The 15,758-nt window shown below is 33.7% G+C and overlaps 1 protein-coding gene across 1 annotated transcript in view; it reads left to right on the forward strand.

The window, feature by feature from the left end:
• LOC106872716 (uncharacterized) overlaps positions 1–15,758 on the forward strand; it is a 140,163-nt gene that overhangs the window by 90,387 nt on the left and 34,018 nt on the right. The window contains exons 6-7 of the mRNA XM_014919794.2: positions 1,943–2,749; positions 8,928–9,017. Of these exons, the coding sequence (XP_014775280.1) occupies positions 1,943–2,749; positions 8,928–9,017 (897 nt within the window). The remainder of the gene's footprint in view (positions 1–1,942; positions 2,750–8,927; positions 9,018–15,758) is intronic.

Below are 15,758 nucleotides of genomic sequence, written 5' to 3' on the forward strand. Positions count from 1 at the left end.
GACAGTAACTTCAAAGTCACTATCAACAATATCCTTGCTTAAGAATAATAAACTCTACAAAAGTATAGAGTAACCTCTGAGATTAATGTAAAATTGTTTTTATTATAAGTGAACATAAAAACAAACTATTTTGGGCATGGCTACATGTCTGAAGCTGGTGTCATGAGAAATGCTTCCAGTACACTAGGTAAAGTGGATGGTGCTAAGAAGGACATCTAGCCATAGAAACCAAGCCAAAAAGGAAACCTGAGTGAGAGGAGGTCTTCCAACCCTCTAGGCAAGCAGTACTCCTTAGTATATGCTGACTCAGACCATGTGATCCATCTACCCCATGCTAGCCTGAAAAGCAGACATGATATGGTGACATATATGTATATAAATATATATATTATATAATAATCAGCTGCATGAAAACAAACAGCAAAGTTGGTGCTAATGTACCCAGCGTAGTGAGTCAATTAATTTTAATTAGTTAGAAATTTCTTTGCTCACTACATTATATATGTATGTATTGGTGCCTTCTTTACTATTTTTGTTATTTCTGTTGACTAAGAAAAGGCTTTTTGATCAGACTTCTGGTAAATTTTATGCTATGAACTGATTGGTGTATGTTTTTCTTTCAAATGCCTTTAAAATAATTTATCCATATGAATATGAATATTTTCCTGTGTCACTCTCTGTGTGATCTACAATGTGTTGGTTTATAAACCTCAAGAGACATCATTGATAAATCTCAAGTGTGTTGGATTGGCAGAATCGGACAAAATGCCTTTGTGCTGTTTAGTTACATACAACTCTTAATGTTGCCAGTCCAAATCTTGCTGAGATCAACTTTGCCTTTCTATCAAGGTGAATTAATTAAAATACCAATTGTGTACTGGCGTTAATAGTATTGACTAAACCCATCCCCTCATAATTGCTGTCCTTTTGCCTTCAGTAGAAATAATTATTTATATGCTTAAAAAACCTTGTGAACAATGTGTTCATAATGCTAACCAACAAGATTCATGTTTACCCTTTTAATTTCAGTATCAGTTTATCTTAATTAGAAATAATTTAAGCTACAAGTAATAAAGATTTTAATATTATTTTATTTTAAGGATAGTGGGTGACTAAAACAAAAGAGAGAGAGAGAATGATGGATTAAATATTTTGTAGTATTTAGTTACGCAGTTTTATATTTGAGTTCAAATCTTTCCTAAGCCTTTTCACCCTCCTAGGGTTAAAATAATATTTACCAGTAGATACTGTTGTCAGTTTAGTCATTTCTACCTTCTACCAAAATCTGTGACACTGAGCTTGTCAGAAATCAACATAAATTTATTATTGATGTTTTTTTAATTAGTATGTGTATATAATTTTTTTACTTGATACATCATTATAGAAACTTTGGAAGCTGTATAGACTTTCAAAGTGTGACTGATTTCTTTGGCTGTGTTAGTGGACGCTAACACATGCCCACAATATTGACATGTCAACATTGCAGCAAAAAATTTAATGCCAGCTTTAAAGACTTAATAACTACAGATTCCCATAAAGTTTTACACTAAGAAATTGTTCAACCTATTAACTGTATCAGTGGTTCTCAATCATTTTTTGCCTATAGACCCCTTTCACTTTACTGAACCTCCATCACCATTCAATATGTATTAAAAAAATCCTTCTGTATTTTTATAATTAAATGTTATTATGAACTACATAAAAAAAAGTAAAACATTTTGTATACTGTAGAAGTGTAACCAACTTATTGCTCATAAATTCTAACAACAAAAAAAATCTTATATGGACTCCCAAGGGTCATATAGACCCAATTGAGAACTATTGTGGGCTTTTTTTTTTTGAAACAGTAGTAATTTAAAGCTTATAGAATTGAGAATTTGTTTTTATAATCTACCTCTCTGTTCTCTTTTTAATTATAATTTGAATAATTTAAAATTTTCAGCTCCCAGTTTCCATAGATTTTCTGCTTCTCGTTTGAATATTCGCCAGCCTGGAACTCCCCGGCATCGATCTGCAGCTATGTCTCATTTTAGACCAGTAGCTACAACAAACACTCCGAACTCTTACAATTTGACTAAACCTTCTTCAGATATCGTTGCAACTAACTCCACTAATGTTTTAACTGTTGCTGCTAAATTTTCTAACTTTGACCAACAGCAAGCATATCCAAAAGAGACTAAAAAAGAATGTATCATCTATGAAAAACCTCAACTGCCCTCCCAAAAGTATAAAAGTCCAGTAACTAGTATTTATGAATCTGCAGCTATTTTTGAACAACCCCAAAATTCAGCATACAAACTACCTAAACAGTTTTCACAACCATCAACAGTATCACAAACAACTTCTGAGGAAAAACCAGCAGAATTTCTGGAAGTTACTCTGAAATCAACAAAGTTTTCGACTTTATTTTATGGTGCTAAAAAAGATCCCAAAAAGGATTTCACACCGTTTGGAAATTACAACCGATCACCTTACGGGAACCCGTCTTTATTTAAGAGTAATAATAATAATCTAAACCCTTATGTAAGATCTGTTTCCTACCACGGGCCACTTTCAGAAGCTTCCTACTCAAAGTCTCCACAAAACTCAGGCAGTTATTTCCGACCAATTGGTTGTTCATTCTTCCAGCCTTCATTTATGTCCAATTCTGAGAGAGGATATTCTGAAAATACCTATCAAATGTCAGCTTCAGCACCATCACTGGTTCAAAATCGTATCAAATGGGCACTGAACATGTCTTCATCTGATGGTATTGTTCCTGTTGTATTCCTTCTCCTTATGCACATAGTTTCCTTCTGCTATACAGCTCATTTCTACCCACTGTTTTGCATACAATCTCAAGGTTTAGTGGCAAAGCTTCAAACTCTGGCACCAAAAGAGAAAAAAAAAACACAAAAAAGATCACATAAACAAACCCAAGGTTGAATTCATGTTTTCACTCATAAAAAGTAATTTATAATTAATTATATCATTATTGAGGTTGATAACAACGTTGGAGTATCATTATTAAAAGCACACCAAATAAAAATTGAGGTTATTTAATTGCATTCTTTTCTAATCTGAGCAAAAATCATGTTTAAATCAACTTACCCTTGAGTTGATTAAATAATTACTTATAACATAGTAAAATACTCGGACTTGGCAGAATTGCTAGCATGCTGGGAAAAATGCTTAGTGGCACTTCATTAATTCTTTTATTCTTTTACTTTTGTTTCAGTCATTTGACTGCGGCCATGCTGGGGCACCGCGTTTTAGTTGAGCAAATCGACTCCAGGACTTATTCTTTGTAAGCCCAGTACTTATTCTATCGGTCTCTTTTGCCGAACCACTAAGTTACTGGGATGTAAGCACACTAGCATCAGTTGTCAAGCGATGTTGGGAGACAAATACAGACACACAGGCACACACACATATATTCGACGGGCTTCTTTCAGTTTCCGTCTGCCAAATCCACTCACAAGGCTTTGGGCGGCCCAAGGCTATAGTAGAAGACACTTGCTCAAGGAACTAATGGAACTGGAACCATGTGGTTGGTAAGCAAGCTACTTACCACACAACCACTCCTGCACCTATATTTAAATATAGTTTAAATTTTTATATGATTGACTTTACCTTTCATCCTTTTGAAGTCAATAAAAATAAGTCCTAGTTAAGTACTGGGGGTTGATGCAGCTGACTTTCTTCCCCCAAAATTGCTGGCCTTGTGCCAAAATTTGAAACCAGCATATTAGAAGTTGAGTTGATTGTACCACCAACCCTAAATTGTATGGCCTTATGTCAATGTTAAATTTATTATTGACGCTAATAAATAGTTCGTTATTTGAACTTTGAGACTCAGGATGATTTTTTTTTAATGGTAATGAAAAAGAGGTCTCCAGTCAGTGTTGAGTTTCTGAAATTTTCTATAAATCTTATAAAACTCTTTTTAATCAAAGTGGTGTTAATCAAATACTACTTTTGTTGAGCTCAACAATTCTTGGTTCATTAAGTACTACGTGATTATTAAACTAATTAGGTGCCAAAAATAAACCTTCTATTAGTTTCCCTATTGCTGGTGAGACCATAAAAATATCTTGTACTTCATTTGAAAACACAGAGAGGCAGCAATATAATTAGTTAAATAACAATGTAATTGAGTTGCAAACTTGGCTAACATCATGTTCATAAACAGACATATATATTTGTTAATTTGACCGGTATGTAAAATTTAGAAAGTTCCATCCTCTTGAATATTGGCCTTTCAATATATCTTCTTACTAATAGTTACTGTGGTGTCATCATCATCACCATCGTTATTATTTTAACATCCACTTTTCCACGCTTACATGAGTCAGGTGGAATTTGTTGAGGCAGATTTTCTATGATTGTATGCCTTTCCTAGCATAAATCCTTATATGTTTCCAAGCAAAATAATATTTCCCCACAGCCAGACATGTTTTCACAGAAGATTGAAAACAAAAGACACCTCCTGTGGCACTAATTTACTTATGTCCTGCAATGTCAAGATAAGGAGATGCAAACACACTAATACATATACAACAGGCTTCTTTCAGTTTCTGTCTACCAAATCCACTCACAAGGTTTTGATCAACCCAGGACTAAGAAGACACTTACTACCCATGGTGCCACACAATAGGACTGAACCTGCAACCATACTGTTGGGAAACAAAGTCCTTAACCACTCATCCATGTCTGCTCCTCATAGCCATAGAGTAAAAACGATTATATTCTTGAAGTGTAAACAAGGAAAGGAAGTAGGTATGTTGACATTTTACTGGCTAATGAGCATGAGGCAGACAAGGACATATGTACTTTAAAAAATATTTCTGGTTGTATGGTAAGAACAGCATGGTTCAGAGTTCAGTCCCACTGTGTGGGACCTTGTGCAATTATCTTCTACTTTAGCCTAGAAGCAACTAAAGCATTGTGAGTGGATTTGGTTGACTGAAACTGAAAGAAGCCCATTGTGTGTGTGTGTGTGTTTGTGTTTGTGTCTGTGTGTACGTCCCCCGTAACCTAGCAGTTCAGTAAAAGAGACCAATAAAATTAGTACCAGGGTTTAAAAAAATAAAGGTGGTGCTCCAGTGTGGCCACTGTCTAATTACTGAAACTAAGTAAAAGATAAAAGGCATCGAAGTAAAATGTGGCTTATGCATTGGTGTCATTTTCCAAGCTGCTTAGTTTTAGGAATGTAAACAAACCAACACTGGCTGTCAAGTGGGGAAGGGAATAGCAAGCAAGACACACACACACACACGTGTGTGTGTGAGTATATCTATCTATCTATCTATATATATATATATATATATATATAGATTCAAGGTGAATAAGGTGATTAAAGTCAAAATAAGCAACAAGAATATCCAAAGATATTGCGGTACGATCGTTTCATGCAACTCCATTTATTTAAGCAATGTAAACATTACATCAAATATAAAATGCAGAGCAATCCTCAGCTGCACAAAGATATAGAAATTTACTGAAATTTCATTTCAACAGAAGGACATATTTGTTTCAGTCATTCGACTGTGGCCATACTGGAGCACCACCTTTATTAATATATATGTGTGTGTGTGTGTGTGCAATGGAATTCCATACAGTTTCTGTCTACCACTCACAAGGCATTGGTCAGTCTAAGGCTATAGTAGAAAGTACTTGCTCATGATGCTGCACTGTGGAACTGAACTAAAAACCACATAGTTGCAAAGTAAGCTTCTTAACCACATAGCCATGCCTATTGATAAAATATCTGTAATGCTGCTATGGTAACTCTCTCTCTAGATATCAGAGATATTGTGTAATAATTAACACGTCCTCCTCTCAGAGGTAATAGCAGACTTAGTGGTTATGACTGAATCATAACCATGCTTTGGGCTTCACTTGCTGTCACTCTACAATTATTGATTGGTCCTGTTTAATATTACTGGCTGTCTCAACTGATTGATAAGTGTAACTGTTAGTCTGTGTCTTTCTGTATACAGTGAGGTAAAATGAACTGGCAAGAGTTAAGTGCTCTTGCATGAGTGATGTTTAAGTGCTAATGACACACTATGAGCCATCAATTGCTTGTGCCCATTTGACTTCTTCATTTGCTTCTCTCACTTTAATTGATACACAAGAACAACCAATTGTATTAGATTTGTGATTCACCGCTGATAGTTTATCTGATTAGTTCTAAGCCAAAATTAATCGACATGTTTAACCAGCCAATTGCCAATTGATTAAAAAAACATTAGTTGGGGAATGAGAATATAAAAATAAAGTAGTTAAGTAAAGATATCTGAAAATTATGTTTATATCAAGTAGTTTGTTGGTGGTCACTAAGGAGCAAGGAATAAATTCCCACCTTGCTTCTCCTAGGACATAGTTTCAATTCCATGTAGAAGCTAATTTATTCATGTGTGTGTAATAGACAATAAGCAAAATAAGAGATGACAAGAGTGGGACAAGTTTTAACAAATGTATTCATTTGACATTTAAAAGGAAGAGAAAGAATCTCGATGTTTCAGACATTAATCCATCTTTAAAAAATATAAAAAGAGCAGGAAATATGTGTGTTCGTGTGTGCATATGTTTTGATCCACATGTATTTTCATTGACACTATTTAGCTAGTAGTGATGACGTTTAATTCCAACATAAGTAAGCAAAAATATGTCACCTTAACTGTTCATGTGAAGTTGTGGAATAGTTGGCTTCATTTGTAAAAATAAGTTAGGGTCAATATTAGAAAGAGCTTCTAATCATAAAATGCTGCCTCTACAAGTCTTGTCTAACTTAAACCAACATGGAAAAATTAGACATAAAAACGATGGTGATGACTGATTGTTAGATAACAAGAGTGAAGAGGGAAAAACCTACATACATGATCACGTGATTGACCAGACTATTGAATGTTGTACATTGCTGGTCACAATGCACTTTGCATTGTTTTAGCTTTCAAATAATGCCTCCTCACTGGCTAGGTGAGCAGGCCAATATTCCTTCTGATCAGGTGACTAATCTATCACAGGGTTACTCATTTACATCTTACATCTGAGTAGATTGGTGTGTTGTGAAATTATGTGTTTTGCTCAAGAACACAATATGCCACCTGGTTCAGGAATCAAACCCACAATCCAGCAATCATGAGTGCAATGCTCTAACCACTAGGCCATGTGCCTTTATTCATATGTAAATAACAATCAGATTCAATAATAGTAGTATTAGTGAGCTACAATGTAGACAAAATTGAATTCAACTTATTAACTTCATTAATTTAACAAAATTAATCAAACAATACCCACTGTCCAAACTCTTATTGCCATGTAGTGTTAGATTTACTAGATTTAGTAAATTCACTTCAGTGTTTTCTAAATTCTCTGATGAAATGTGTTGCCATATTTGACTGGAATCTAACACTTCCCTTTCACTTCTTTGCAGACCCCCTGTTTCAGGGAAAACACTGTTGTATAGATCAATGGAAATATTTTTGATTTACTTATGCACTTTAGACCTCTTTATTTGATTCTGATTTCTCTGTTTTATAATAACTTTTTATTGTTAGTGATGTGTGAGTATTAATTACTGATAAAATGATTTTAATTAAAAAATTTTTTTTTTTTTAAACTTACATTGTTTTGTCTGTAATTTTCGTATTTATATCTGGTAATTAATATTAAATGACATATTTCTGGTATTTGAAGTATTGTATTTAGTGAAAGATATCTCTGTCCTTCAGAACTGTTTTGATTTTAAATTGTCTTATCGATTTTTGTTTTATTTATTTATTTCTAATTTCTTAATCATTAGTATTGTTATTTGTACTCTAAATAATTTTTTTAATTGAAAATTCTTTTTATAGCAAAAATGTACATTATTTATAATTATATTTTACTTCTTGTCATGAAATAGTATATAAAGTTACCTCCCTTGTGACAGATTTGCTTCCCTTTTAAACTGTCAGCCATGTTACCATTCCACTTTTGTAAATGGATCATTCCAAAATACAAAATATATACAGCTTGTAGTATCTGAAATTCAGAAATGATTTGTGTTTAATATTTACAGCCACTTACTATACCACAAAATAATGCAGACTGAGGAAATGGTATAAAGTGCCGTGAGCTAAACTGTATAAATTATCGTATCTAGATCAATGATAATTTTCTGAGTTCTCCACAAGACTTCTTCAGGTTTCATTGCCAAATACACACCTCCAATTATTTCTAATGCCTAATAGAATAGGAATTATTAATTGGTGCCTTGTAGTGGGCAATACTGTATGATAGTAATTATTTTGGCTGGGAATAAAGTTTGCGATCTCATTTATAATCTCTAAATAGAAACATTCTTTTATGTCTCCAAATTGGATGAGGCATGAATGTTACAAATTTCCCTTTCTGTATCAAGCTAAAGTTTGTTTTGTTTTTGTTTTTTTTAATATATTTCTATTTAATTGTTGCCTGAAGTCAATCGCTCCATCTGCAAACAGAGAGGTTGTGACTTGCAGGGAATCGATATGGTTAATTTTAGTTTTAAGATGTTGGAGATTATTTTGTTGAGAAATAGTTATTGGTTTGAAATACTATGCGTAAACGTTTGACGTTGCATGTAATGAAAAAGGGGACAAGAAACAGTCTTGATGATCTGAGTGTTTTAAGAAGCAGAAGAGGAAGCAAATATTTGAGCGTAATGACACATTAAAGATTGGTTTTCAATGATGTTGGTGTGGAGCTAGTCAAATATGATTTCTGAATATGTAATATTTTGCCTTCTAACTTTGACTTTCTTCTACAATTTTATCTTTGATTTTAATATTTACATGACAATATTTTATATTTTAAGATATGTTTTGACTCACTGTACATGGCGTTTTCTATAAAATATAGATTTTCTTCTAAATTTTCTTTTTCCCTATCAGTATCTTTGGACCATTTCTTCATTGCAGCTAATCAAAGTACAGATACAAAAGATGATACAGTCCGATCTTTGGTCAAAGACCGTATCAACTCTTGGGGAGGACATTATAAAGATGAGGGTATAACTGACTTTATCTTCTAAAGTTTCGATGTATTGGTAGCAATGGTCACAACAGTTAGTTAGTTGCACCTGCATGTATATGTTCAGTCAAATATGTTTGTCACTGAATATTGCCATAGTTTTCTCCCACAATTTAGTTCTACAGCCTTTTAAGTTAATTATGTAATCACCTGCTTATTAATGAGGTTTCTTTCCTGAACATCTCACATATATATATACTATAGCACTTAAAAAACCTTGGCTCAGTATTTAGTATAGAACTAAATATTCTAAATAACTACTGCTTAAATGAAATACTTAATGGAAAACTATTAATAAATGTAATCGATATTATTCAGTGTTAAATGACCTGAAGATGAGTTGCCAATATTGTATGTTAGTGTACTGCACAATATCAGATATTTGAGAAAATAACTAGAAACCTATATATCTTACAAATTGTTCTGGGTGAAAGTTAGTTATTTAAAAGTTAATACTGTGATAGTTAAGTTCAATAGAAATTGTTAGTCATTACTTTAGATTTCTAAAAAGTACTCATAGGATTGTAATGAATATATGTAAATGTAACTTAATCAGAACTTGTTAATATTATTTAAAATGTTTCAACAAAAAAGTAAATGAACACTGTAGAAAAACAGTGTGGCTATAGAAAAGAAGTGTGCCTAACGATGTTAAATTTTGATTAGAAAATTTTAGGCATTTGAAAATTATAACTAAAAAAAATTTTTTTTATCAGTTTATAATATTTAAGTCTAAATCTTTTCTTCAATTAGTCATGAATTATTAGTCACGAATTATTCAATTTATAGATAACTTTTTTTTTTTTTTTTTTTTTTTTTTTTTCTTCAGATTTTCTCTTTCATAATACCTTAAACAACACACATTAACATAAGAAATAATAGCTATTTTTCTATTTTATAAACAGTTTATGAAATTCCACCAACTTAGAATCCTTATAAAAATACTAACAAATTTTTCTGGCTAGTGTCTATATATATATATATATATATATATAAGGTGCATTATAGAAGTCAAGGCATGACAGGGATCTGGTGATAGTAAAAGATTACAGAAAACAAGCACAATATCAGGGAAGCTATTTTTATGCCTAATTCCTGTCCTGTTCCCCTTTTCTGTTGTCATGATTTTTTTTTGTTCACTTTCATTTCTTGTCTTATACCATTGATGTATACACTGTTTTATTTTTATTTGCTTTATCATAGTAATGATATTGAGCATCATTTAGTTATATACACCATATTTACTTGTGTATAAGTTGCACTATTTTACACTTGATTTTAACTGGAAAAACTGCAGCAGCTTACACACAAGTCTGACTTATGCACATGTAAATATGCTGTGTTTATATATATATATATATCTATCTATATATATATATATATTTAATTTTTTCCTTTATTTTGCTGCTGTGATATATTTCTTTTTTTCTCCCTATTTTAGTAATTAATTTTATTTCGTTATTTTTCAGTAATTTGCATGATCATATATGAATTCTAATAATGTTGATTCTTATCTTCATTGTATGTCCAGAAAAGAAAAAAAAAATGCATTTTCATTCAGTTTTGATATACATACGTACGTGTGTGTGTGTGTTGTGAATTATTGTTAAGTGGTGAACTATTGTTTTACTGAGAGAATGAACTATAATCTAGTCAAAAAGTAATTTGTGACTTTGTTTCAATTTTCAGTGTTTTTTTTTTTTTAATACCTATTCAGAATTGCAAGACTACTGTAGCATCTTTATTCTTCTATATATACAAAGAGAAATCACATCATCATTATCATTTCCAACATCATTATTTCAGCTATCATACTTTTTTTTTTTATTACTGCATAATTGTGTTTCTATGTAAGCCTTGGATTCACTCAGTCTTCTTTTTATCTTCATCTATTGAAAATACTCTGTGCAACATGTGGGGAGTGTCTTTTACATCAGTGTTATTTTCTCTCCATACATTGTGTCAACATTACCACCATCATCATCATCATCTGTGTATGATTGTGAATATGCTGTATCATTTGTCCCCAATTGTTTTTTTTTTTCCCGTGTTATTGATCAATAATTGAGTCATTATGATTTGAGAAATCATTAAGCAGGCATTGGTTACCTTTATGTAACATCTATCAGATATGTTAAACTATTGACTGTGCGTTAAACTGTTGACTTAGTTCTGTATTTAGCAGATTAACTGGATCACATATTGATGTTACTACTTAATGTGATTTACTATTACCTGAAGATTAATTTAGTGTATTCATAAACTGCTTTCAGTTGACAGAAAGATAGTTAGCTACATAGGTATCCAGATACATAGATAAATAACAACTAAGAATTGTATCTATACTAATTTCATTCAATGTTTTGATGTATGTTCGGTCATTTTCCAGAAAGTTGTTGCTGACAAGGGATCAGGATTCTCCTGTGTTTGTTATTGTTTGGCCCCAGGTCAATAGCAGCCAAGTAAACCTATGATAAAAAGGCTCACATAGGGGCTCCCTTGTTGGGATGTGTCCTTAGTTTGTTGTGTATAGATATTTCCAACAGAACTAATTGTTTCTGATATTAGTTCACATATGGCTGTGTAGTTAAGAAGCTTAAGCTTGAAGTTCAGTCCTACTGCATTCCCCTTTGAGTAAATGTTTCCTACTATAATTTGAGTCAACCAACACTTGATAAGTGTTTCTAATAAACAGAAACTATATAAAATATATACAGATGGTGAACACTCTGTAGGATGAAAAACAAAACCTGTCGAAGGATGAACTCAGTAGAGTCCATGGCTGTTCAACATCTGGGTGTGAGAGACCCCCTAGTCTTCATTTAAACATCTTTCTAGATGAAGGAAAATTCAGGTGTAAAACCTGTGGTTTTGTTTGCATCCAATGGTGTAGATTAGTTCTTCTTTTTGGGGAAATGCACACATTGTTCACAAAGTGGGGGTTGGTCCTGTGCAAAACCTTTCCTCACTTTAAAAAGCTTCAGGCATAGGCATCCTTTGATTGTTAACATATCTAGTAACCTCCCTGAAGGCACATGGCTCAGTGGTTAGAACATCACTCACAATCATGAGGTAGTGAGTTCGATTCCTGGACCAGGCTGTGTGTTGTGTTCTTGAGCAAGTCACTTTATTTCACATTACTCCAGTTAACTCAGCTGTAGAAATGAGTTGCAACAACACTGGTGCCAAGCTGTATCAGCCTTTGCCTTTCCCTTGGATAACATCAGTGATATGGGTGACTACTGGTTTTCCATAAACAACTTTGCCCAGACTTGTGCTTTGGAGTTGAAAATTCTAGGTGCAGTCCCTTGGTCATTCATGACCAGGTGGGGAGGGGGTCTTTAATAACCTCCCTATTATGTGTTGCATACTATGGCTAGCCATGCCAAAAGTGGCGAAACATTCATTGGCCTAAACTTACTGTTTTAAAGTTATGTAAAAATCTGCCCTCAAAATTCCATGTTAATTTATATTCTAAGAAGCTTAATAATGATAAGATTATTTTGCTAAATTCTTCATTTATTTACAAAATTAATTAAAAGTTAGTGTATTTCAATAGAAATTGGTAACGATAGTGAAGCATCAAATTGTTTGTATTACTTGAATTTTTTGTCATCAATGTGTGAATTCGTTGTGTTAGCTTCAGGTATGACTGTTGTGATTTTCATGCCTTTCTGAATGATTCAGTAACAGAAAACACATCCAGCTATATAAATATCACACACCAGCAATATGCAAATATTGAAATTTGCAGTAACCATGTTAGTATGAAATAATACATAAGTAACATGAGGAAACAAATTACAAAAAAGATTGTTTTACTTGTTTCAGTCATTGGACTGTGGCTGACACTTTATTTCATGTTGCTCCAGTTCACTCAGCTGTAGAAATGAGTTATGATGTCACTGGTACCAAGCTGTATCAGCCTTTGCCATTCCCTTGTATAACATCAGTGGCATGGGTGACTACTGGTCTTCCATAAACAACCTTGAAGGGTGTTGGTTGAATGAATCAATCCAAGCACTTTATTTTTTAAGCTTTGTACTTATTTTATTGGGCTCTTTTGTTGGACTTCTAAGTTGTAGGGATGTAAACAAACAAACATCTGTTGCCAAGTGGTGGTTGGAAACAAACACACACACTGTTGTTTAAGGGGTTATTTTCACTCCTTCAAATTACGCTCTAACGGCATCTTAAAGAAGGATTCATTGGATAATGTAGTCCTAAAAAACTCTAAAAAGTTAGGACAGTCATGGCTGGAATGACTTAAGTTCTACTTGATTCAGGTTGACTAAGGGCTACACATCAAAAAAGTATAGTCTACCAACAAGCACAGCCATTGCTTTGCGCGCACACACACACACACACACACTCACAACAGGCTTCTTTCAGTTTCCATCTCCTAAATCCACTCACAAAGCTTTGGGTGGCATGGAGCTATAGTGGAAGACACTTGTCCAAGGTGTTGTGCATTGGGACTGAACCCAGAACCATATGGTTGGGAATCAAACTCCTAACCACACAGCCACACCTAAAATTCTGTTACAAAAGTAGAAATTTAAATATCAAGGTTACTAACATTTATTGGTGATTTAACCTTTTTAAAAAAGGTTTGTTAAAATTCCTCATAATAATTTGGCTGTCTAGTAGTAGTGGTAGTAGCAGAAGCAGCAGCTGCTGTAACTAAGGCTGCTTTCCAACCAATTCTTATATGCTCTTGCAAATGAGAAATCAATAATATTTTGTTTTCTGTAGATTGCTAGAATTCTGATCGACAACACAGGACCCAAGGGTGTTGTGTGTGTGCGTGTGCGCGCATGTGTTGTGTGTGTGTGTGCATGTATGTATATATATGCATATATATATATATATATATATATATATATATATATATATATATATATATATACACATATATACATATGAAGGCGTGTGGCTTAGTGGTTAGGGCATTTGGTTCATGATCATAAGGTCATGAATTCAATTCCCGGTGACCTGTTGTGTCCTTGGGCAAGGCATTTTATTTCACATTGCTCCAGTTCACTCAGCTGGCAAATATGAGTAGTACCTGTATTTCAAAGGGCCAGCCTTGTCACACTGAATCTCCCTAAGAACTATGTTAAGGGTACACATGCCTGTGGAGAGTGCTCACCTACTTGAACATTTATTTCACGAGCAAGCTGTTCCATTGATTGTATCAGCTGGAACCTTCATCGCCATAACAAATGGAGTGTATATGTGTGTGTATGTGTATATATATATATATATATATATATATATCCCACCCATGCTAGCATGGAAGGTGGTTGTCAAATGACGACAACGACGATGATGGTGAATATATAGATATACGCATATGTGTGTGTATTAATGCTTGTTTTTATGTCAAATCATAATAAAAACGATTTAATATTCTTTTCTACTCTAGGCACAAGGCCCGAAATTTGGGGTAGGGTGGGAGCCTATTGATTAGATCGACCCCAGTACGCAACTGGTATTTAATCTATCGACCCCAAAAGGATGAAAGTCAAAGTCGACCTTTGCGGAATTTGAACTCAAAACAAAGTTACGTGAAATACTGCTAAACATTTCATCTGGTGTGCTAACATTTCTTATTTCTTTACTACCCGCAAGGGGCTACACACAGAAGGGACAAACAAGGACAGACAAATGGATTAAGTCGATTATACCGACCCCAGTGTATAACTGGTACTTATTTTATCGACCCTGAAAGGATGAAAGGCAAAGTCGACCTCAGTGGAATTTGAACTCAGAACGTAGCGGCAGATGAAATACCGCTAAGCATTTCGCCTGGTGTGCTAACATTTCTGCCTGCTCACCACCTTAAAAACAACTTAATATTAAACTGATGAATTGCTCAATACTTTTTTTCTGGGGCACATATTTTTTAAACTTTTACTAGAAGAGGTGTAACAGCTACTTTGATGTTTTGGCCTTCAAGTCTTCATCAGACTTGTAAAAGTCTAGTATTTGTATGTACACACTCACACATGTTTTTGTGTAACAGTCAGGAGAAGTACTCAATGCAAATGTGGAGTGCAACGGTTTATACAGACCTGTCTACGACCTTGTTACTTAGGAGTTTCTGCAGAGTGTAGACTTCTCTGTAGAACTGACTACATACTGCAGAAACTCCAGAATTACACAACCTCCCCACCCCCACCCGTTGGATTGGCCTAAATAAGCAAAAGCAACAATGACTGCGTTGATTGGGGTGATAGTATAGTTATGGTTTCCTAATGAAGTTTTTAGTTCCTGCTACTGTTGCGTTGTTCTGTTAATGAAATATCACTTGTCACCTGACTGCCCATCTGTTGACAGCAGGTGTCAATTGACAATTATAGTGACATAGTTACTACCGTTGGGCTATAGCTGTCGCTGTGTGTATGAGCATGCACATACACCTTTGTTGTATGAAACAGTGTTTAGATCATAGTCACAATTATATTGGGTCATCCCATAAATAATGTGGGTTTTTTTATACTTCTTTTATTTTTCAAAATTAAGATAGACAAAGTTCTTTTTTAATCTAAAATATACTCTCCTTCATTTTTACAATGCTCTTCCATCTATCTGGTAGACTTTCAAAATTCACTTATCCATGACGAAAAATACTCTTCAAGTACTGTTCTGACCACATCTACAAAATTCATATTTTTTCCGTCCAAATGATTTTGAAGACTGCAGAATAAATGATT

The sequence above is a fragment of the Octopus bimaculoides genome, chromosome 1 (genome assembly GCF_001194135.2).
Source record: "Octopus bimaculoides isolate UCB-OBI-ISO-001 chromosome 1, ASM119413v2, whole genome shotgun sequence".
NCBI lineage: Eukaryota > Metazoa > Mollusca > Cephalopoda > Octopoda > Octopodidae > Octopus > Octopus bimaculoides.